At 40.6% G+C, this 21,696-nt stretch overlaps 2 protein-coding genes across 5 annotated transcripts; both read left to right on the top strand.

The window, feature by feature from the left end:
- The first annotated feature begins 1,417 nt into the window (after window positions 1-1,417).
- LOC101477322 (serine/threonine-protein phosphatase PP1-beta catalytic subunit) lies at window positions 1,418-14,259 on the top strand. Its single transcript, XM_004540338.5, has 8 exons — window positions 1,418-1,558; window positions 5,434-5,565; window positions 10,389-10,619; window positions 10,694-10,798; window positions 10,922-10,993; window positions 11,274-11,425; window positions 12,147-12,281; window positions 12,396-14,259. The coding sequence occupies exons 1-8, from the start codon at window positions 1,507-1,509 to the stop codon at window positions 12,498-12,500; spliced, it is 984 nt and encodes a 327-aa protein (XP_004540395.1). The 5' UTR covers window positions 1,418-1,506; the 3' UTR covers window positions 12,501-14,259.
- Window positions 14,260-17,794: 3,535 nt separating this feature from the next.
- manea (mannosidase, endo-alpha) lies at window positions 17,795-21,696 on the top strand. 4 transcript variants are annotated; one of them, XM_004540337.4, is made up of 5 exons: window positions 17,795-17,834; window positions 18,380-18,989; window positions 20,525-20,634; window positions 20,768-20,844; window positions 20,965-21,696. In XM_004540337.4, the coding sequence occupies exons 2-5, from the start codon at window positions 18,488-18,490 to the stop codon at window positions 21,596-21,598; spliced, it is 1,323 nt and encodes a 440-aa protein (XP_004540394.2). In that variant the 5' UTR covers window positions 17,795-17,834; window positions 18,380-18,487; the 3' UTR covers window positions 21,599-21,696. The 4 variants fall into 4 exon arrangements, with proteins under 4 accessions (XP_004540394.2, XP_004540392.2, XP_004540393.2 ...); XM_004540335.5 differs by having other exon boundaries at window positions 17,833-17,963; XM_004540336.5 differs by lacking the exon at window positions 17,795-17,834 and adding an exon at window positions 17,846-17,974.

The following is a 21,696-nucleotide window of genomic DNA, read 5'->3' as shown; positions in this document are numbered from 1 at the left end:
AACCTTTACTTTGTTTGTTTTTTGAATCAGTAATAATGTAGCAAGTCTATACAGGGGTGGCTGCTTACACATCTACATTGGGTGGATGCGTCTCTAACAGCATCACCATCAACACAGGAGCACCTCAGGGATGTGTCCTCTCGCCACTGCTCTACTCCCTCTACACTTCAGACTGTGTGGCCACCCATGGCTCCAACACCATTGTGAAGTTTGCTGACGACACAGTGGTGTTGGGTGCCATCTCCAACAACGATGAGGCGGCCTACATGGATGAAGTGAAGAATCTGGCATCATAGTGCCAGGACAACCACCTCCAGCTGAACGTCGGCAAGACCAAAGAGCTGGTGGTGGACTTCAGAAGGGGTCAGCACAGAGACTACAAGCCCATTATCATCATCAAGTGGAGAGGGTGCAGTCCTTCAAGTATCTTAAAGGACTGCACATCTCCTCAGACTTGACATGGGCTGCCCACATTCAGGTCCAGACCAAAAAGGCTAGGCAGCGCCTGTATCACCTACGACAACTGAGGAAGTTCAGGGTCTCTCCAAAGATCCTCAGGATTTTCTATACAGGCGCTGTGGAGAGCATCCTCACACAGAACATGACATCGTGGTTTGGGAACAGCTGTGTGAAGGACCAAAAAGCTCTCCAGAGAGTGATCCGTAAAGCAGAACGCTGCTGCAGGATTGCTCTCCCCCCGCTCCAGGACACCTACACCAGGAGATGCCGGACTAGAGCAGCGCAGATACTGAAGGACCCGTCCCATCCTGGCAACAAACTTCTGCAATCTGGTAGAAGTTTCCGCATCATCCAGGCAAGGACAGAGAAACTCAAGAGGAGCTTCTATCCCCAAGCCATCCGGGCCCTAAACACACACACCCGCCCTCTCACATCATCTATAATTGACTGAGACAAGATTCTCTTCCAGACACTCTAAACCAAGGAACAATGTACATTCCAAATTCCTTTAATTTTAAATATGTTTATATTGTCTATCCTGTAAAATAGTCAGATGTCTATTCATATTAATGTACAAAATTCGCCTGCTTGCTGCTACTACTGCACATTCACCCAATGTATATACTATATATATATATATATATAATGTTCTTCCTCTACCCCCCCCCCCCCCCCCCCATTTTTGCACATGTCGAGGAGCGTGTCAGGCTACATTTCACTGTGTGTTATACTTGTATAACTATGCATGTGACAAATAAAGAACCTTGAACCTTGAACATGCTACTGTACCTTTCATACTTTTCGTACGTTTTTAGATTTCATCCCAATTCCTATTTAAACAATTGTAATTTTATTAATATTTTTGTATAGTTATAGTAGATGGTAGGTGTATATAAAGGAGGTAAAAAATAAAAAATAAAGTGGATTATTCACTAATCTGCTCCCTGGTCAAGGTCTTTGGCAACCGGTTTGTGAGCAACAACCCCCCCTGGTGTCGGCTGGGGGAACTGAAGCGGCCAACACTGTACGTACAACAGCAGTGTGAAGATGGCGGAGGGTGAATTGAACGTGGATAGCCTCATCTCTCGGCTGTTGGAAGGTGAACAATTTGAGTTATATTTACTGTGTGTTTTGTGGGGAACAGGTGAAGGGTTCGGTGTTCAAAAAATGGGGTTTAAATAATATCCGGTAACTGTCGCGGTTGCCTCGCAAAATGCAGGAAAGTGTTAGCTGGTAGGGCTAACGTCAGTCCATTTTAACGCTATGCCCGGCTAGCTTCGGCCAACGTTACCGTTAGCTGGTCGTGTTTATAAACACTGCAAGCGCTGAAAGCCTAGCGTGTGTTTGCGCAGCAATAATCTGCGGTTACGTTTGGCAGATAACGTATCGTGTCGTGGCCTTTACTTTAGTGTGTAATTAAACTTTCGGTCTGCTGTGTTTGCGGCATTTTTCGTTTTACCCCATTTGCCAAATTATGTGGGGCTGATGTCAAGAAGGAGGGGCGGGGACGTTTTCTTTCCTCCTCGTCCTGCGTGCATAGTATAAAGTCATTGTTACTGTTGTAGGTTGAATCGTTGTACTGTTACGCAGTAGTATTGCAGCTCCCTTTGGTTTAAACGCGTTTGCCCCACATCCGCGGTGCTGACGGTTGTCATTATTTTATTTGCTGCCCCCACAAATTTTTGTGTATTAGTGACCTGGTTATTAGGTGTGCTCTATAAATAAGTGGAAAAGAATAATAATAATAAAACACAAATAGCTTTAATGGGTGTCGTTTATCACTAGATCCTGAATGAATCATAGCTGGTTAACTATTGGGTTGTTTTTTTAAATAAAGTTACCTTTTTTGGAGTGACTTGGTTTGGAGGTGTCTTTTTTAGTGGGTAGGTTGGTGTGATTCAGGACACTCATGCTCACATATTACCTTTATATATCTTTGTTCGCACTAAAGGTACATCAGAATTAAGAAACACACATGTGATAAAAGAATATTAGTGAAATATGTGTTTCTTTGGCTCATCTACAGGGATGTTTAAGTCATACTGTGTTCACAATGACGTTGTTTGCTTTTATACTTTGGGGAATTTTGGTGATGTCTAAGAATGAGGATATTTGGGCCAAGCAGAAAGAAGGATGATGGCTGACCAGCTGCTTCATAGAAGACCGTGAGTTTTCTGTTCCCCTGAGATATCCTTTGAGTCATAGCAGACCACTACAGCGAATTCAGCTGTCCTTGGCATACTTTCCACTGCTGTCTTTGACTCTGGGGGAGGATGCTAGGATAATTCTTGGTGGTAACTGCATCTCCCTGGGTTTCTTACCAGTTCAGATTTAAAGAGTTGTTTTGAATACAGAAAGGTGACTTTGAGACAGCTGTGTGTGTGACTTTTGGCCAACCATTTATCTCTGCTCAAAAGTCCTCCGCTGACGCACTTTTCCTTGGCACTCAGCTCCAACTGTGACTTGTTGATTACATTGCTCATATTTGTAATGCCAGTTGAACTTGGCATTTGACGTCTTTCGTAAGTGATTAGTTTGGTAATAATCTTTGCGGTCTACAAAAGTTTTTTATTTTATTATTATGTTATTGTCTCATAGATAAGTATTTGGTTACCCTTTCAGTTACTGATGTGAGCATCATAAATAGTTATAACTGAGTATTAATTAAGCAATAAATACATGACACATCTTCTTTAATCAAAGGTTTTGCCTCAGAGCTGATTAGAATACTAAAGTAATACAAAACACAAACTCTGTTTTCCCAGTGTTTACCACAGATTCCCAGTTATATATCAAGAGACTCATAATGGTCTTGTGTCAAGTTTCTGAAGAAAGCCCTTTGAAATGCCTTTATTCTGCATTCCAGCATAACAAAGTAGCTTACTGTTTGTTTTTCTGTGTGAGAAAAAGTGTCATTGAGACTGCTTATTCATTCTTATAAAACATGTGAACGCTCGCACAGTTTTGCAAGACAAACAAACAATGATTCTGATTCTGATTGTTGCAAAATCCTTGTCATTGCTTCAGTTTGGCCTTTGCCCCCTCAGTAGTATTAAGTACATAATCTCTTTTAAAAGTGCCAGCCTGCAGAGTGCAAGTGCGAACAGTAAAAGGTTCACTGTTAAAGCTGAGCAGGCTAAACATCCAAGCTTAACTTGCTCTGCTCTGATGAGGCTGGGCTGTTGAGGAAAGAGCCTTACTTCTGCGATTTCATGCTCCGCACTCTGAGAAGCAGATGGGAAATGTAGCAGTGCTGATTCAGTAGATGGAGAATAAGAAATATTAACGGAGGAGCCGTTGAACAGTTTTTGACACTGTGGATTTGGTTTATATTCCTGTGATTTACTCGCTTAAACTCAGATTTGGTTGGATTTCTTAGCTAATGAAACACTGAGAGTCAGGGAGTTTCACTCTCAGTGTAAACAGAATGCATATAAATGTTTATATATGTACAGAAACATCAGGCACTAAGCTTTAGGAATTCCACACAAACACATCAATTTGAACTGCTCCCTTGTGGGGTCATTCTGTGGTCATTCTGTAATGGTATCCATTAAATACAACAGAAAAAGCTACATTGAAAAAGGGTATAGAAACTCATTCTCTGACTAACATGCATTCGCTTCACTAGGCTCAGCTACCCTTTATTGGGCTCTTTTGTGGGCGTCTAGCTTAAAGGCAATAACAAAACACTTTTGTTTCCATGCAGAGAATATGCCTTCATGCCTTGCTTTGATTTGCTTTTTGTAATGTCAACCTAGGAGTTAAAAGAGAGTATTATGAGATCATTATTGAGTCTGTTATCCATTTATATTCATTTCAGCTTTTGTTCACAGTTACTACCATAACAAGTGGTTTTTCCTGCGTAAAGAAATGTTTGCCTCGCCTACAGGGTTTTTAGCCAATGCCAAAGGAACATGACTAGCGCCAGAATGATAAGAACTGAGAATAAAAATAGCAGTTGAAACCCTCTTTGCATGAGCTGTATAGCAGTTCAGCAAATTACCATTTAACAAGCAGAACGTACACTTAAATACTTTGTATCTTGACTTTCATCAACTCTCATTTAACCATAGCTGCCTCCCTCAAACGCATTCTTATGCTCTCTTCCACTGTTGCAAATAAATAATTTTAACTACTTTTGTTAAATTAAGTTTCATTTTTATCAGATTGTCAGTAATAATAAGAAAATGCATAGATTTCTGTCAAATAGGACATTACAGTCCAATTGCCTTTACTTTACATAGACTAGTCACGCTTACTGTCGTGCGTAGTCATCTCCCAAAGGCTGATTCTATTACTGGTATGATTTTGCATAGCTATAATGCTGTGTGACTGATAATGTGCTCTTTATAGACAATCTTTAAGAAATATTCAGAAATATTACATTTTTTTTCAGACCTGAAATTGAAAATGTCAAATATATCAGGCACAGACTATTTCAAACAATATAAAACTTAACTTTTGTCTATTCCAGCCTCCAGATAAGATGGCAAGCAAGTAGTTCTTAAGTTATAATCTCACTTTTCATATCTTTGTCTGTTTCAGCTGCTGACTATAACCAGCGTTTGCATTTCTCACTCCCCTTTTTTATCGTTATAAGATAAATCTTCACCCAGAGCTGTGGCGGAACGCCAGAAAGTAGGCTTAAGCTACTGCAGCTACACAGCCAATAAACCCACACCAGTGCTCAGATGCAAGCTGCTCTCACAGAATAAGCAGCGTGTTTCTAAAGTATGGCTGAGAATAAGCAGCTATAGGCTACAGAATCATTACGCCCTCAGTTTATTGGCTTTTGTGATACTGCCACAAGTATTTTTCCCTTAGGTGAAGCATTATTCTGTCATGGCCTAATTTTGATGAAGTTTGTGTTGCTGGTGTTGTTTTGTTTTTTGGGAGTTTTTTTACACACTGATTGTTGATAACTCACTCACTTGACAATAGCACTGACTGTGTAGTTTGTCTCCTCCTTAGTGCGGGGATGTCGCCCGGGGAAGATAGTCCAGATGACAGAGGCGGAGGTGCGGGGTCTTTGCATCAAATCCAGGGAGATCTTCCTCAGCCAACCCATCCTGCTGGAGCTGGAAGCGCCCCTGAAGATCTGTGGTCAGTGTTTTCTGCCCTGACCTAACTCTCAATTAAATTGTTTACGAACACAAAAAATTAAAGGAACCTAAAAACATGGGCACCATTGATATTTTCTCTGTTTGTTTTCCCTTTGGTCCAATAATTGGTTTAACACGTACTCTATAGGTTTTGATTATTTTTCTGCGGCCTTTTGAAATGTCAAACAACAACATAATCTGAATTTTTAATGCTATAGTCTGGCTGCAAAGGGTTGGGTGCACTGATGGCAAACCCCCACTCTGCAAAGCACAGACCACAAACTTTGCATAGCCCACAGCAGCAATCTATTTCTTTGATGCAGCTCAGACTTATGTAACCAGACCGGGTAACACTGTCTTATCCTGGGTCATATAGTAAGTCACTGTTACTCTCTTGACTCAGCTGCTCCATGTATGTAACAGAGAATACATTCACACATATGCACAGATTACACACATACTATAGATAAATGAAAAACAAGCAGAGAAATACACTTTTACAAGTGAGCTTCTTCTTTCTGCATTTGAAATAGCCATCACTGTTGCTGTGCCTAACTGGCTCCTGCATATCTCTGCACACTCCCACATGCTTTATCTCATTCCTCCAGTGTATTGCAGCAACTTCAAACAACTCTGAACTGTCTATTACATGTGTCTGCCCTTGAAAGTAATACTGTATACCACCTAAACACTCAGCCTCAGATAGCGCTATTTATATTGTAAGTGAAGCAGTAAGGAATTTTAATTGAATGCTGACGTTGGTGGTGTCTATATGTCTAACATCTCAGTGATCAGTACAGCTAGCTTTACAAAGGCCATGTCTGCCTTTCTCCATACAGGTCTAACTTTGATGAGTTCTAGATGGTGCTGTTTGTAATTGTAACTTTATATGTTTAGTTCTTGAACCTATAACCTCAGGCTAATTAGCTGCCTTTAACCCACAGCTGTGATGGCAGGCAAGCACTGACTATAAAGACCAAACAGTGAATGTCTTCAATTATTTACTTAGGTCACATGGATCAGGTTCTGAACTTACTTGCACACGATCTCATCTGCTTATCGTAATTCTACTAGTGAATGTTTCCCAAGCTTGCAGCTTTGCCACTGTGTAAACTTAAACACAGACTTCTAATAACCATCATTATGAGGGTGAGGATTTTTATTTTTTTTTGCTACAAAAAATAATCTATGATTTAAAAAAAACAAAAACAACCCACCATCTTGTAATTAGAGTTGTCTGCAAAATAACCAAAGGGTTAGATTTGTTAATCAGTTGAATTAGTTGAAGAAAGACCACAAACATCAATGCTGTGTGCTCTGTGTATGAGCAGGCCTGAGGTAAATCGTAAATGTGAAACAATTCTCCAAATCCTTGGTTTATATTATGAGCCTCAGTTTCAGAATTATTATACCCCTAGCAAATAAGATACCTTTTATTACTTCTTGACTACAAGGAGTGATTGAGAAGCAGCACAAACAGTTCACAAATTGAAGAGAATAATATGAAAGTATTATGATATGAACTATGAAACAGAAATTGCTTACGATAATTATCTCTCTTTTCCATACTTGCCCAAAGACATGCTATCCTTGTGTGTTTTTAATGAGAGTGATAGAGGATACTTGAGCCCCTGTTTAGTTTAGTTATAGAGTAAGTTTATTATCCTTTTGCTGCAGCTAGAATAAACTCTCACACTATCCATGGAAACATAAAGAGGACCTAAAGCTATTGGAACTGCAAAACATCACTAAGATTTTACAAATTCTGCCAAGGTGCAATATAAACTTCACTTTAATTTGGTGCAATTTTGCTCTTAACGAGACTGTGGTGTTTGTCCCAAGTAGGGAGCACATTAGGCGGGTGTGTGTTGATAGTTAGTTAGAACAGAACACAAGATTGCACCACAAATCAGTTTCAATTGTAGACTTTTTCCTTTAATTAAGACGTCTCTAGTTTTCTTGATTAAAGACCCTGGATTAAGTTGATTGCAAGTCTGTCTGCGATGCTAAAATAGATTCTTTTCTTGCATTTACCATCATTATCGTTAAATCACAGAATTCGGCAAGGTCAGTCTTTAACCAGACAGCTGTTTATTTTGTTTTTGTTGAAGGAAAGTGGTAAAGGACAAACTTAAGGAAGAAGGGAAAAAAACATGTGACAGGGTTTGGCCTCAGCCAGTGGAGCAAGAGTGTTTCTAGAAGCAGGAGGAAACATTGCTGTATTAGGCTACTGTAATATTTTAAAGATCACGAAAACTTGATCTGTGTACTGTACCTGTTTTATTTACATTTGTTGTTTTTCTTTAAATTTGACGTGTGCGTCATGATCCCCAAGGTGATATTCTTACCTGAACACACTATACTATCGTTCGAGACAATAACCCTGTTAGCTTAGTGTTTACAAATATACTCTGAGCGGTATTATTCAGTATTCCTAAAACACCTGTACTCTAATGCTTGTACCACAAATGGACAACATAGCCCATGCTGTTGTGCACTGTTGTTTTTCTAAAAATGTTTTATGAACTTTTATATTGCGTTCTCTTGGAAGATAAATCCTGCTAATTTGTGGTTCTGCATTGTGTTTTGTTTTGTTTTTAGCTTTCCTTTTTCTGCACTGGTTTTGAACCCATAATCTCTGTGCTTCTACTGTCTGTTTGTTTTGACGGAACAGAAACAGGCCAAGTAAATAATTCACTCACTGACAACCTACAGTTTCTTGTAAGAGTGCAGGCAGAGGCTGCCCTTTTTTAAAAAAAAAACAAACAAACCAAAAAAAATCCTGCAAATTCACATTCATATCAGTATGTTTCATTTCATTTTTTTTTTCTTTTTTTTCATGTTAGTCATACAGTAGCTCTTAGTGTGGAATTGATCATACCGAGTGTAAAATGAACCTGGCAGACCTTTGTGAGCAAAACAAATACTGTCTGTGACTTGTACTAATAGTAATTTAAAATATATTAAACTTGTACAGGTAAAATCTGGATATTCAGCATCATCAGTGGAGAAGGGAGAAATAAAAAGTTGCCATAGTATCACACCTCAGCTAAAGTTAACATAATAGTAAGCTATAGTTGACCTCCATCAGACATCCATCCATTTTTCTTCTTCTTATCCAGTCCAAGGTCATGAGCCTATCCCTGTCATAGGGCAAGAAAGAGGTAACACCCTAAACAGACACAACAGAGACAAACAGCCGTTCATGCCTATGGCCAATTTAGAATCAGCAGTTAACCTAGGATGCATGTGTTTGGGAACTTCAGAAAACTCAGTTATAAACCATCCAGGCACAGGGAGAACATGCAATTTCCATCCAGAAAGGCAGTGCTAACCACCATGTCACTATGCCACCCTCCACAACTCAAAATGGGAAAATAACAAACAAAAAAAATGCTGATCCCTCTCTTACACCCCAGCCCACCCACCAACTCCTCATGTCTCTCTGATGAGCAGGTTAAACTCCAGATATCACTTTAAAAACAGCAATTAAAGTGGTAGTTTGGACTTTTAAGAAGCTTTGCTGATTTCATACTGACAGCTTGTGACCTGGATTTTGTGCATTAATGTCTGCATTAATATGTAATTCGCTCACGTTTCAATATTGTAATATTAATGTGAAGGATTATGAAGTTGTTACTACAGTGTAAATGCCTTAGATCTTGACCAGTGGGCTGCATGTCTGGAGCAAAACTTTAAATAAATAGATAAAGTAGGAGGCTATGAAACACAAGCCAGCCAGCTAAGAACACCAAAAACAGAAAATAACATACTTCCAGACTTAAAGCTATTCCATAAATTATTTATTTGCATGGAAGAATGTGCCTTTGCATGCTGTCCTAAGTGTAGGCCTGTAGCCATATACGATTTGGTGCCAGCCTTGGTTTGGGTTTTGGTGCATGGATGCCTGATGGGCACCGTGAAATAGGGGAAAAAATCATGCCAGCCAACCTCAATATGACTTCAATATAAAATTTACTTTTTCATTGGTCATTTTATTTTAAGGCCAGACAGCTGGACTGCTTAACAAGGGCTGTCATTTCATTGTAATTTGTGCCATGTTGTAATGAGTGTGGTGCATGAATTGGCTTTCCGTTTTGGTCATAATAAAGCCTGTTATTATGCAAACGCTTTTCTGGTAGGCCTCTCTGTAGTCATCTGTGTCTGGAGCACTTAGCCCAAATTAGAGCATCTCTTTAGCTGGTGCAAGAGGATATAAAAGGAAGCAGGTCTTGGCTAGGTGATGAAGTGAGTCTCCTCTGCAGAGACCCTGTGCTCTGGTGAGAGCGACTACCGCTCATCACTGCCTGTCTAAATGTCAAAGAGGAAGGAGATTGAGCGTTAATCCTCAGAGAGTGGTTAAAATTAAAGCAAGTTTGTGTAGATATGTGTGTGTGTGTGGATTTTTGGATGGATGTCCTTTTGTAATTAATGTGGATTGCGAGCGTTCTTTGCCTCAGTAGCTTACTTTGCGTGCTCTGGTGACAGTTTTAATGGTTTTTGTGTGTGTGTGTGTGTGTGTGTGTGTGTGTGTGTGTGTTGTTTGGCTTGCTCACGCAGTCCTAATATAGGCTCAGTCTTATGTCCCAACCAAACTACATGTCTTGCAGATCTTATCTTAAAATCCAAACAACTTCAGTGAGTTGTGCATGTAGGAGCCAGGAGGTAGAAAAACACAGCATTAAAAATATTTCTACACTTTTTTTCCCTCTAGGCAGACTTCTCCTCCTGCCTGTCTCTGTTTAACTACAACATCCTGCCTTTAAACTGTCAAATTAACACCCTTACTTGCCTGTCCCCTCATCCCTTTTACCTCTGTTTCAGGTGATATTCATGGGCAGTACACAGACCTATTGAGGCTGTTTGAATATGGTGGCTTCCCTCCAGAGGCAAATTACCTTTTCCTGGGTGATTATGTAGACAGAGGGAAACAATCCCTGGAAACCATTTGCCTTCTGCTTGCCTACAAGATCAAATACCCAGAGAACTTTTTCCTGCTCAGGGGCAACCATGAGTGTGCTTCCATCAACCGCATCTATGGGTTCTACGACGAGTGTAAGTACTAATAAACTGAGGCTTTACACAGGTGCAGTTCAGTTCTGAGAATATCTTTTGATTTCTTTCACCAGGCAAGCGCAGGTTCAACATCAAGTTGTGGAAGACTTTCACTGACTGCTTTAACTGCCTCCCCATTGCTGCTATTATTGATGAGAAAATCTTCTGCTGCCATGGAGGTGAGGGAGCTACCGTCGACACTCGCTGCCCTGAATCTGAACTGCAGCTTTTTATTAACCCGTGTTTGAAATAGCTCTATAGTTTCTTTAATCAAAAGCAATCTTTTTGCCTTTTTGTTCCAGGGCTGTCACCGGACTTGCAGTCGATGGAGCAAATCCGCAGGATCATGAGGCCCACAGACGTGCCCGACACAGGTACTGTGTGTACCTGCATGTTCTTAGATGTATGCTCGTACTTGACACTGAACATGTTCACTTCCTCTGGATTCCTCCCAGGAATTTAAGTTTATTTTTAAATAGAAAAAACAGCCTCGCTCTTCCTGAGTGTATGACTGTTTCATCAGTAGATCATCTTTGTTACATCAGCCAAGGTTTTAGCAGATTTTTCCATTTGTCTGTTTATTCTCTCCTTTCCACTTTTTTCCCCGCTTTGTGTTCCTCGGGTCCATCTATCTTCTACCTGTGTGTATCCCAGGTCTGCTGTGTGACCTGTTGTGGTCAGATCCAGACAAGGATGTACAAGGCTGGGGAGAGAACGACCGCGGGGTCTCCTTCACCTTCGGAGCAGATGTGGTCAGTAAGTTCCTAAACCGGCATGACCTGGACCTCATCTGCAGAGCCCACCAGGTAATTGGGAGTGGAATTGGGTACGAGTCTGATTGTGAAGTGAAAGTTCCTGTAGGCACAAAGCTAGGATATTGATTAGCCTTTTTCTTTCTTTTTTTCTGTGATTTAAAATTGTTTATCCATTTGCTTCAGTTATGTCCATCCTCAATTTTAATTAATGTTGTTGATGAGAGGACACAGAAAACAGAGCAGAAAACATCTATTAATAGAAGCTTTCTAATTTCCTGCTCCCATTCGTTCTCTGTATTCCTCCCATGTATTGTACATACAGGCACTCAGTTTATACTATTTTTTCTTGTTTAAAATATTATTATGCAAACTATGACGAGGCACTTTATTCATTTACGGCCTGGAGATAGAATAGATGTCTCTTGCTTAACTTGATCTCCTACCAGTGGAGTGGAGTGCATGGAGAAAGGTAAACAGGAGCAACACTTGTAGTATAAAGAGTCATCCACTTATGACACTGTTGCCTGTTGATTGTCACAAATAAGACTTTCTCAAAGTACTGATCATACAACTGAACAATCAGGAGACTGGTTCCTAAGTTACCCACGGTTATTTCAGCTCTGCATTTGGTTTTTCTTATTGATTTCAGATGTAGGTGGTTACGTACACTCAACCTTGATAGCAAACTTGGATTGTGAAACTAGCTGAAGGCCTGTTTCTTGGTATTGATTTTTTTGTAGGCGCTGGAATAATGTCATCTTTCTTTTAACAGGTTGTGGAGGATGGATACGAGTTCTTTGCCAAACGCCAACTGGTCACACTTTTCTCTGCTCCAAACTACTGCGGGGAGTTTGATAATGCAGGCGGTATGATGAGTGTTGATGAATCCCTCATGTGCTCCTTCCAGGTAGTGTGAAAACCATTTGCCTTTTTCGGGTGTTTGTGTGTGTGTGTGTGTGTGTGTGTGTGTGTGTGTGTGTGAACTGACAGTGACACATTTCTCTGTGTTTGTGTTTTAAAGATCCTAAAGCCCTCAGAGAAGAAGGCCAAGTATCAGTACGGTGGTGTAAATTCTGGCCGGCCCGTCACCCCACCCCGCACCACCCAAGCCCCCAAGAAGAGGTGAACATACAACCGTGGCTCTCCCTCCTCCTTCTCACCTCATACAACCCCCGTCTGCCGTCATGGCACCCCTCTGTAACTCCCCTGTATAGTGAAGATACAGGGCTTATCTAATTGCCCGAATCTTTTTTTCTCCTCCTTCCCCACTCAACCAACCCCCCGTCAACTCCACTGACAGCTCTTTTCTTAATGTGTACGTGTACATAAATTTGCTGTGACCAATCTTTTTCTCTTTTTTTGCCTGTTTGTTGGTATTTTTGATATTATTAACAAATAATCTTTTTTGGTGGTTTTATTTCTAATGCTTTGTTTTCTTTCTTCTCTGGTTTTCTGGGCTTCTGTGTTGTGTAAAGGAATGGCTACTCTGTTTAGAGCGGCAACATGACCAAGTCACCATAAATCTTTTTCAAAACAAAATGAAGGTTCAACGTTATTTTGCCTTGACCTCTGAAAAAGCCGAGAGAATCTTTTCCGTGTGTTTCAGTTCAGACTGCGGTTTCTGTGCAATGATAGTTCCCTAGACACAAATAACATTTCTTTTAATCCAGTTTAACATCTTAAACTCGTTACAGCATGTGCAGTGCACTTTGTGGTTGTTGTGCACAAGCCCATTTTATATATTTAACCAATGAGAAAGCGCAACTCCCAATGAGTAGCAGAGAATGTGAACAGACCGACTTGAATGAAATATAGAGGCTAAATCAGATGCTGCTGGCAGTGACACGCTCTACCCGAAAACAACGCCCTCTGGGCATCGATTTCTCCACTCTGTTAATGCCTCCCTGCGCCACAGCTCCACTCCCACACAAAAACATGCCGCTCTCCACAGAAAGCTGGCATTAACCTTTTCTTTGGTGTATTTAATATTTGTTCTGATTAGGATAATTTGCCTTCATTAAAAAAAAAAAAAAAGATCTTGATTTATAGTGAAAGGTGAGCGAGAGAGACTTTTTGAATGTTTGAATGTCTGTGGTGGGTTAAGTTCTTGCAGAAGCATTTATGACAGTGGTGGGTTTTAAATGGGAGCAGCTAATATAAGGAGATTGTGCTCTGCAAAGCTGGATCTTTGTATGGAGAGAATAAAGATAAGAAATGTTAAACCACTGGCTGCAATTTCACAGGATTCTAAATAAGCTCTTACATTGTTTAAAAAAAAAAAAAAGCTTGACAAAATGCCCCACAATATTACAAGTGTTTAGTTCAACGTGCATGTAGCACAGTGAAAACAAACACAAAGCTTTTTAGAAGCTTTGTGGGAAAATGCCAGCCGTCCAGGATAAACTGATCGAGTTGGGAGTGGGTGGCGGAGCAGGCAGTTTTAGCATCACTGTACGATTGTGTTGCCACCTGGTGTGTAAATACAGTACTACAGTTAAAAAAATGATAAGATTTCAAATTAGACACTTCAGGATGGAGCTTCATCATATTAGCAGTCCACACATGGGGTGTCCTTTGCTACAAGAAGGTACTTAGACACTGGCCAGCAATAAGCTTGGTTGGTGAGTCAGCTTTAGTGTGCTGCACATGAGGTGCAGTTGAAATTTTGTGAAAAACAGTTGCCTCTTTTCTTTCATTCTTTCTACTTTGTTTTGCTCTTTGTTGTATTTTTATGTTGTCTGTTCACATTGTTTACTTTCATTTCACTTAATTTATTTCCTAATAATGATAATAAGAATAAAATGAGGTGTTACCAAAATCTGTTTTGCAATTTGTACAAGTTTGTTTGAAAGTCTTTAAATTCAATAAAATGGATGGAACCTAAACGCTGTTTTTAAATTATTGACTGTAATGTGTGGGCAGCTTTTACACACTGTACACTTATTTGTCACAATATATAGTTAAAGTTTTATATTCTCCTGGCTTAAATAAGAGAGGGTCCACATTTGCGTGGTCATTTTGTCTCCTCCTCCATCACCCTATATCTAATATCCTCTGTCACACCAACCCTCTCATGCCCTCCTTCACTACATCCATGAATCTTGTCTGTGCCCTTCCTCTTTTACTCCTCCTGCCTGGCAGGTCAATATTCAACATCCTTTGTGCAGTATATCTTTTTTTTTTTTTTGTCAAGGGCACTGTTTCCAAACCATGCATCATAGCAGGCCTCACTACCCTCTTGTAAACCTTTCCTCTTACTCCTGCTGCTATCCTTCTGTCACCAATCACCCCTGGCACTCATCTTTACCCACTCCACCTTAGCTGCACTGTATTTCACTTCTCTGGTCTAATATCTATTGCTTTGGACATTTGACCCCCAAGTATTTAAACTCGTCCACCTTCACTACCTCTGCTCTTTGTATCTATATTGTTACACCTGCCTCCTTGTCATTCACACACATAATCTGTTTTGCATCTACTGACTTTCCTTTCTCTTCTCCAGAGCATACCTTCACCTCTCTAGTCTCTCTTAGACCTACTCTCTCCTCTCACTGCAGATCACAATGTTGTCTGCAAACATTAATATTTGTCCACTCTTGCCTGACCTCATCTTTCAGCCTATCCATCACTGCTGCAAACCAGAAAACCTCCAGAGCCAATCCCAGATGTCATCCCAACCCTACTTTGAACTCAAAGGTCACGCCTTCCACATACCTCACCCCTGTCTCACTGTACTCCACCACCCTCAGATACTTCACTGCCACTCCCGAATTCCTATTGGCACCCTATCAAATGCTTTCTCTAGATCTACAAAAATACACAGTGCAACTCCTTCTGAGCTTCTCTGTAATTCTCCATCAGCACTGTCATAGTAAACATCACATCTGTGGTGCTCTTTCTCAGCATGAGGCCATGCTACTGCTCATTGATCACCACCTCTGCTTAACAAAGCTTCATCAACTCTTTCCCATGGCTTCATGATATAGCTTATCATCCCTCTGTAGTTACTACAGGTCTGAACATTGTGCTTCTTCTTGAAAGTCAGTGCTAACACACTTCTCCATCCCAAACAAAAAATAATCTGGAAAAAAAGTCCACGGCTCTCTCTCCAAGTCTCTCCAAGACATCTTCATACCTCCACAAGTATGTCATCTGAATCAACCATCATTCCTACTCTTCATCTTCTTCATAGCTGGCCTCGCTTCCCTTCACTCATCCTATGCACTAACTAACTTTCCTTAATTTGTCCTCCTCTCACTCTCATTTCCCTCATTCAACAGCTCTTCAAAGTGCTCTACTCCTTTCATATTTTCAACACACCCTCTTCACTCATTCATACATTTCCATCTCCATCCTTTTGTATGCAGCAGAAGTGAACCAGTGTGGCAGTTTAGGCAGCTAAAAATGCCAAACAACTCTAAGCCCATTTCAGAGCCCTCTGGAAAAAAAGGCCTGAACACAATGAGGTCAGTGACAGAGAAAACAGTGAGGGTCCAAGTGGAGATGAGATGAGAGCCAAGCAACAATGAGCCATAGTACCACTTTCAGAACAATAAAGAAATAGCAATGGGGTTTTTATTTATTTGTAAACATGTGCACAAAATAATCTTCTTTCATAACCTGTGGAAACACTGCTGGAGGCTATCATCATCACTGGATATATTCACTGTCCACAGACTTCACATAGGAAAAGGTCAGATAAGGAGGAGTCCTCTGTTTCTCCTTTGGTTGTGTCACTGGTTTTTCCATTCAAAATGTCACTACCCAGATAATTCTGGAATAACATTTGATTGAATAATCACTCCAAACTAATTATTGTACATATTAAATGTTAAGATTATTCACTGAAACAAATCTGATCTTTGAAGTTAAACCACTGTTTCAAATGAGGTTTGTTGGTTTGAATAGTGATGTTGCATTCACAGAAATGCTTTGATTTACACAACATTACAATATGATATATAATTAACAATGAATATGCAAGGAGTGGAGTCAGTGAAGGTAAATGAGTTTAAACCTGTCAACCATCTAAAGCAATGGACAGTACACATGAGGACTAAGGGAGTGCAGGCAGCGCGGTGTGGATGAAGACAAGACGATAGACCTGCTGTGATGTTTGGTTTGTAGACAGCAGCCATCATGGGGTGTATCTGGGATGATCAGGAAGAGGAGTACAGAAGTCTGGTGAGGAACTTTGTCGCATGGAGTCACACAAACCACCTGCAACTCAACACCTCAAAGACTAAGGAACTGGTTGTGGACTTCGGGAGGTCCAGAGAAGGTCCACTGCCGGTTCAGATAGAGGGGGAGGAGGTGGAGGTGGTCAACAAGTACAAGTACCTCGGGCTGTGGGTGGACAATAAACTGGACTGGTCATGCAACACAGAGCACCTGTATAAAAAAGCCCAAAGCCGACTGTACTTCCTTAGGAGGCTGAGGTCTTTTAACATCTGCAGGAAGCTCCTGAGGATGTTTTACCAGTCAGTGGTTGCTGGAGTACTTTTCTATGCTGTGGTGTGCTGGGGGAGCAGCACAGCAAAGAAGGACTCATGCAGGCTAGAGAAACTGATCAGGAAGGCTAGCTCTGTGGTCGGCATGAAGCTGGACACTCTGGTGACAGTGGCAGAGAAAAGGACACTAAAAAAGCTGCTGGACATTATGAACAATGCTGGGCATCCTCTGCACACGGCCATAAACAACCAGAAGAGTCTGTTCAGTGACAGGTTGCTTCTCCCCAAGACAAGAACTAACAGACTTAAAAACTCCTTTGTCCCACACACCATCAAACTGTTTAACTCCTCTCTGGAGGGGAGAGGGAGGGGAAACAGGAGGACAAAGGAGGGGGGAACAACTAAGCTGTAGTGCCTCTTCACCTCACTGTACAATACCTTGTGCAATACTTTTTGTAAATAGTCAATGGTGCAAATAGACCTCAATACTTGAAATGTGCAATTCACTTGTATTTTTATTTTTATTCCTATTTATTCTATTTATCCCCTTCGTATATTTTATTTATATTTGTCTCTGTATTTATATATGTGTGTGTGTGTGTGTGTGTGTGTATATATATATATATATATATATATATATATATATATATATATATATATATATATATATATATATAATATTCTGTAACTGTAACTTCTGTCGGTGCTGTGCTTTTTGGAAATCGAATTTCCCAGAGGAACCCACCCGAGGGATTAATAAAGTTCTATCTTATCTTATCTTATCTTATCTTATCTTATCTTATCTTATCTTATCTTATCTTATCTTATCTTATCTTATCATTCATTCCTGTGGTATTAATTTTATTATTTTCTGTAATGAACCCTCCACGGCGATGGGGGCGCTGTCACTCATTGTCATTCAGTTAAACCGCCTCTATGACTGTTGTTAGCTAAAGAGGAGGCAGCTTCCTATACCGCATGGATGGGTAACAGTGCAGTAGCAGTCTCAGGTCAGTGTGTTTGTAGATCTGTGACGTTTTCCAGGACAGGCAATAAACCAGAAGTGCAGGTTGTGTCTCGTCCTCTGCATCCCAGCAGCGAAAATAATTTATGAGGACTGGGTCGAGCCATTGGACTGGGTGTGTTTCATGTGAGATATGAAAATGTTTTAGTTTTAGTGCAAGAAGAAGCTAACTGTTAGGCTGTAGACGAATAAAACGGATGTCGTGTCAGCCCTGTGGTGCCTGTGTGGTGTTGACAAGTCTGAAGTTCAGTGCAGGTAGAGTTCATGTGGCTAATGCTGCTAGCTTTTTAACTGTGTGGTGCTAAGCTGCAGTAATGGACGTACTGTAACCAGCTATTGTATTTATAGTGTAAATAAAACTTGGTATTTCCACTTTTTTATTTGCTTTATTAATTAATAGATGGGAAATTACTTAGCTTTACATTATTGCAAAAATAACTAAAGCTGCAATTTTGTCTATTATTTAATGACTGGGCACTTCTGGGAAGATCAACAGACGTACTCACATCTCTTATATCATTCAATTTCTAGGCTGGGTAAACACTCTCCGGCTGAGCTTTACTGGCTCCCCATCCAACCACAGTCACTCACTGGTGTCTCAACAATGAACTATGGAAAGCCTCAAGCACTAACTGAAGAATGGCAAGATTTAAGCGCAAGCCTTGCATCACATTAATTGCTCTGGTGTTGCTTATACTCGCCATAACTGTGTTCTTAAGTGAGCTAATATCACGGGACTCTCCATTCAGCAGCCCAGCCGATATAAAGGGGTTTCCCAAACCAGAGAGCCAGGAAAACCGCAACAAAAAACCAGAGGAGATCAAAATGAGCAGCGCAGCTCAGTCAGACAAGGATGCAGAACTGGAAGCGACACTGAGGAAGTTCCCTCCTCCAAATTACTACCTCCATGCCTTCTACTACACGTGGTATGGAAACCCAAAGATTGATGGAAAATACATACACTGGGACCATCCACAGCTGCCACACTGGGACGTTAAGGTAGCTCAGGGATATCCACAAGGGAGACACAGCCCACCTGATGACATTGGAGCCAACTTTTACCCTGCTTTAGGGGTTTACAGTTCTAGAGACCCCTCTGTTATAGAGGCTCATATGCAGCAGCTGCGTACAGCAGCCATCGGTAAGGCATCAAGTCACTTTTAATTATATACCACATTTAAAACAACAGGAGCTGAGCCAGAGTGCTTTCCAGGCAGGCAATGCAATGATGGCAAAATATGAATAAAAAGAAGTCATAAATAAAGTATAACAATAGAAATAACACTAGAAATAAAAGACCAGTAAGAAAAATTTAAACGCGTACTTGACTAAAAGCTAGTGAAAATATATACAGTGCTGTATAAAAAATATTGCTCCCTTCCTGATGTCTTAATTTTTTTCACACTGTACACATTTCTTAGAAAACATCTTGATCCCCAAAACCTTCAGGAAAATATTCTGTGGACTGAACTTTTTGGAAGGTTTGAGTCCAGTTACATCTGGCATGAAACTAACACATTATTTTATTTTAAAAAAATCATGCCAACAGTCAAACACGGCGGTGGTAGTGTGGTGGTCTCGGGCGGCTGGATGACTTGCTGTAATTGTCGAAACCATGAACTCTGCTCTCTACTAGAAAATCCTAAAGCAAAATGCCCGGCCATCCTTTTTTTCCCTGAGGCTCAAAGAACCTTGGGTTTTGCAGCTGGAAAATAATCTTAAACACATCAGCAAGTCCACCTCTGAATGAAACAAAAACAAAATGAAGGTTTTGAAGTGGTCTAGTCAAATCCTTAAACAGGCCGTCCATGCGGGAAAACCCTCTAATGTGTCTGAATTTTTTTTTAAAAGAAGAGTGGGCCAAATTCCTCCACAGGGATGTGAAAGACTCATTCCTAGTTATTGCAAAAGCTTGATTGCAGTTATTGCTGCCAAGGTTGGCACAACCAGTTATTAGAATTAGGAGATAATAACATTTTTCACACAGGGCCAGTTAGGTTTGGATAGCTTTTTTTATTATTATTTCACCCTTTTAATAAATGAAATCATTTTTTAAAAAACTGATTTTTGCATTTATCCTGGTGTGGAAATGTATTTGAAGTCTGAAGCATATAAGGGAGCCAATACTTTTTCACCACACTGTATGTCTTTAGAAGTGGTTTATTGTCAGTTAGACATGTGCTTATGTGGGTTCAGGAAAATTCCAGCTGTTGTTGCCCTGGTGGCAGTAACAGCTGGAAAAGCCTGTTCGCCTTTGGCTTTTAGGCGAAAAGGTGGCGCTGAGATAAGCTGATGGAGGATGACCTCAGAGACCAGGAGGCCAAATAAATCAATGCAGTTAAGCTCAAACAGGAATGACATGTTGCCTATTCTTTGGATCATTCTGAATCTATGTAGTGAGCTGCAGACATTTATAGGTTAGTGTTTAGTTTTTCACACAAAATAAACATATTGTTCCCAACTATCAAACAAAAACTCTTCTAATTGAATTGTGTCGGCAGCTATGATAATAGTGACACACTGATACAAGGAAAGCCTAATAATATTGCTCCAGGCACACATTTAATACAGATTTATTACACATTTACATTAAATGAATCCAGTTATCTTTATGAATGTCCATCTGGGTGTTTTTCTTTTAGATTTCATATTGATACTGTAACTGTTTATTTTAAGGTGTCATTGCTGTTTCCTGGTATCCTCCCAATATGAAGGATGACAACGGGGACTCAACAGACGACATTGTGCCTTTGCTGTTTGAGGTGGCTCATAAATACCACATTAAGGTGTGTGTGTAGAGATTGCAGCAGTTGCTTGAATGAAACGTCATTATATTCCTAATGAAAGGATTTGTGATTGTGATCCCCGGTGTGTGTGTGTGTGTGTGTGTGTGTGTGTGTGTGTGTGTGTGTTTTATAGGTAGCTTTTCACATTGAGCCATACAAAGGAAGGGATGAAGTCAACATGTTTACTAATGTTAAATACATCATTGAGAAGTGAGTAGTGATTTCGTCCACAGAGTCATTCAGATGTCATCATTAATGTTATCTGCATATTTAGATTCATCTTTCTATTCCTTTGACATCTGGTTGTTTTTCCCATCCCATCCTCCACAGATACGGAGAGCACCCGGCTTTTTTCAAGTACTTGACAAACACTGGCAAACTTCTTCCGCTCTTCTATGTGTATGACTCATATCTGTTGAACTCGGAGCAGTGGGCCAAGCTGCTAAAGCACACGGAGACCAACAGCATCAGGGATACCCCGTATGACGCCATCTTCATCGCGCTGCTGGTGGAGGAGAAAGACAAGAGAGATATCCTGACAGCAGGGTTCGACGGTGTTTACACCTACTTTGCCACTAATGGTTTTTCCTACGGTTCCACGCAGCGTAACTGGGCCTCTATAAAAGCTTTCTGTGAAGATAACAACCTGATGTTCATTCCAAGTGTAGGCCCGGGATATATCGACACGAGCATTCGACCCTGGAATTTCCAAAACACTCGAAACCGCATCAATGGCAAATACTACGAAACCTCGCTGAGTGCAGCACTGGAAGCCAGGCCTGATTTTATCTCTATCACATCCTTTAACGAGTGGCACGAGGGGACTCAGATTGAAATGGCAATTCCAAAAACAAGCCAGACGGTGTATCTGGACTATCTGCCCAACAAACCATCAATCTACCTGGAAATAACTCGCAAATGGGCGGTGATATTTGGTGGTGAGAGACGAAAGTGGCAGGAATGAAAATGACTAAAAGCCATAGCAGATGTTTATTCATGGGGGTATAAACAAAATGAAAGCTAAATGGAGTTCTGCTTGCTGAACGCAGAGCAAAATGCAAA

This window comes from Maylandia zebra, linkage group LG19 (assembly GCF_041146795.1).
Source record: "Maylandia zebra isolate NMK-2024a linkage group LG19, Mzebra_GT3a, whole genome shotgun sequence".
In the NCBI taxonomy this organism is placed as follows: Eukaryota; Metazoa; Chordata; class Actinopteri; order Cichliformes; family Cichlidae; genus Maylandia; species Maylandia zebra.
Note: the sequence above shows the minus strand (reverse complement) of the source record. Positions and strands in the feature narration are given on the sequence as shown.

What these genes read in the sequence shown, in the direction of transcription:
- LOC101477322 (XM_004540338.5), top strand. Translation starts at nt 1,507, where the DNA reads ATGGCGGAGGGTGAATTGAACGTGGATAGCCTCATCTCTCGGCTGTTG. An exon ending in TCATCTGCAGAGCCCACCAG is followed by an intron (nt 11,426 to 12,146) that starts GTAATTGGGAGT and finishes TTCTTTTAACAG; the next exon opens with GTTGTGGAGGATGGATACGA. An exon ending in CCCTCATGTGCTCCTTCCAG is followed by an intron (nt 12,282 to 12,395) that starts GTAGTGTGAAAA and finishes TGTGTTTTAAAG; the next exon opens with ATCCTAAAGCCCTCAGAGAA.
- manea (XM_004540337.4), top strand. Translation starts at nt 18,488, where the DNA reads ATGGCAAGATTTAAGCGCAAGCCTTGCATCACATTAATTGCTCTGGTG. An exon ending in GCTGCGTACAGCAGCCATCG is followed by an intron (nt 18,990 to 20,524) that starts GTAAGGCATCAA and finishes GTTTATTTTAAG; the next exon opens with GTGTCATTGCTGTTTCCTGG. An exon ending in GTTAAATACATCATTGAGAA is followed by an intron (nt 20,845 to 20,964) that starts GTGAGTAGTGAT and finishes CATCCTCCACAG; the next exon opens with ATACGGAGAGCACCCGGCTT.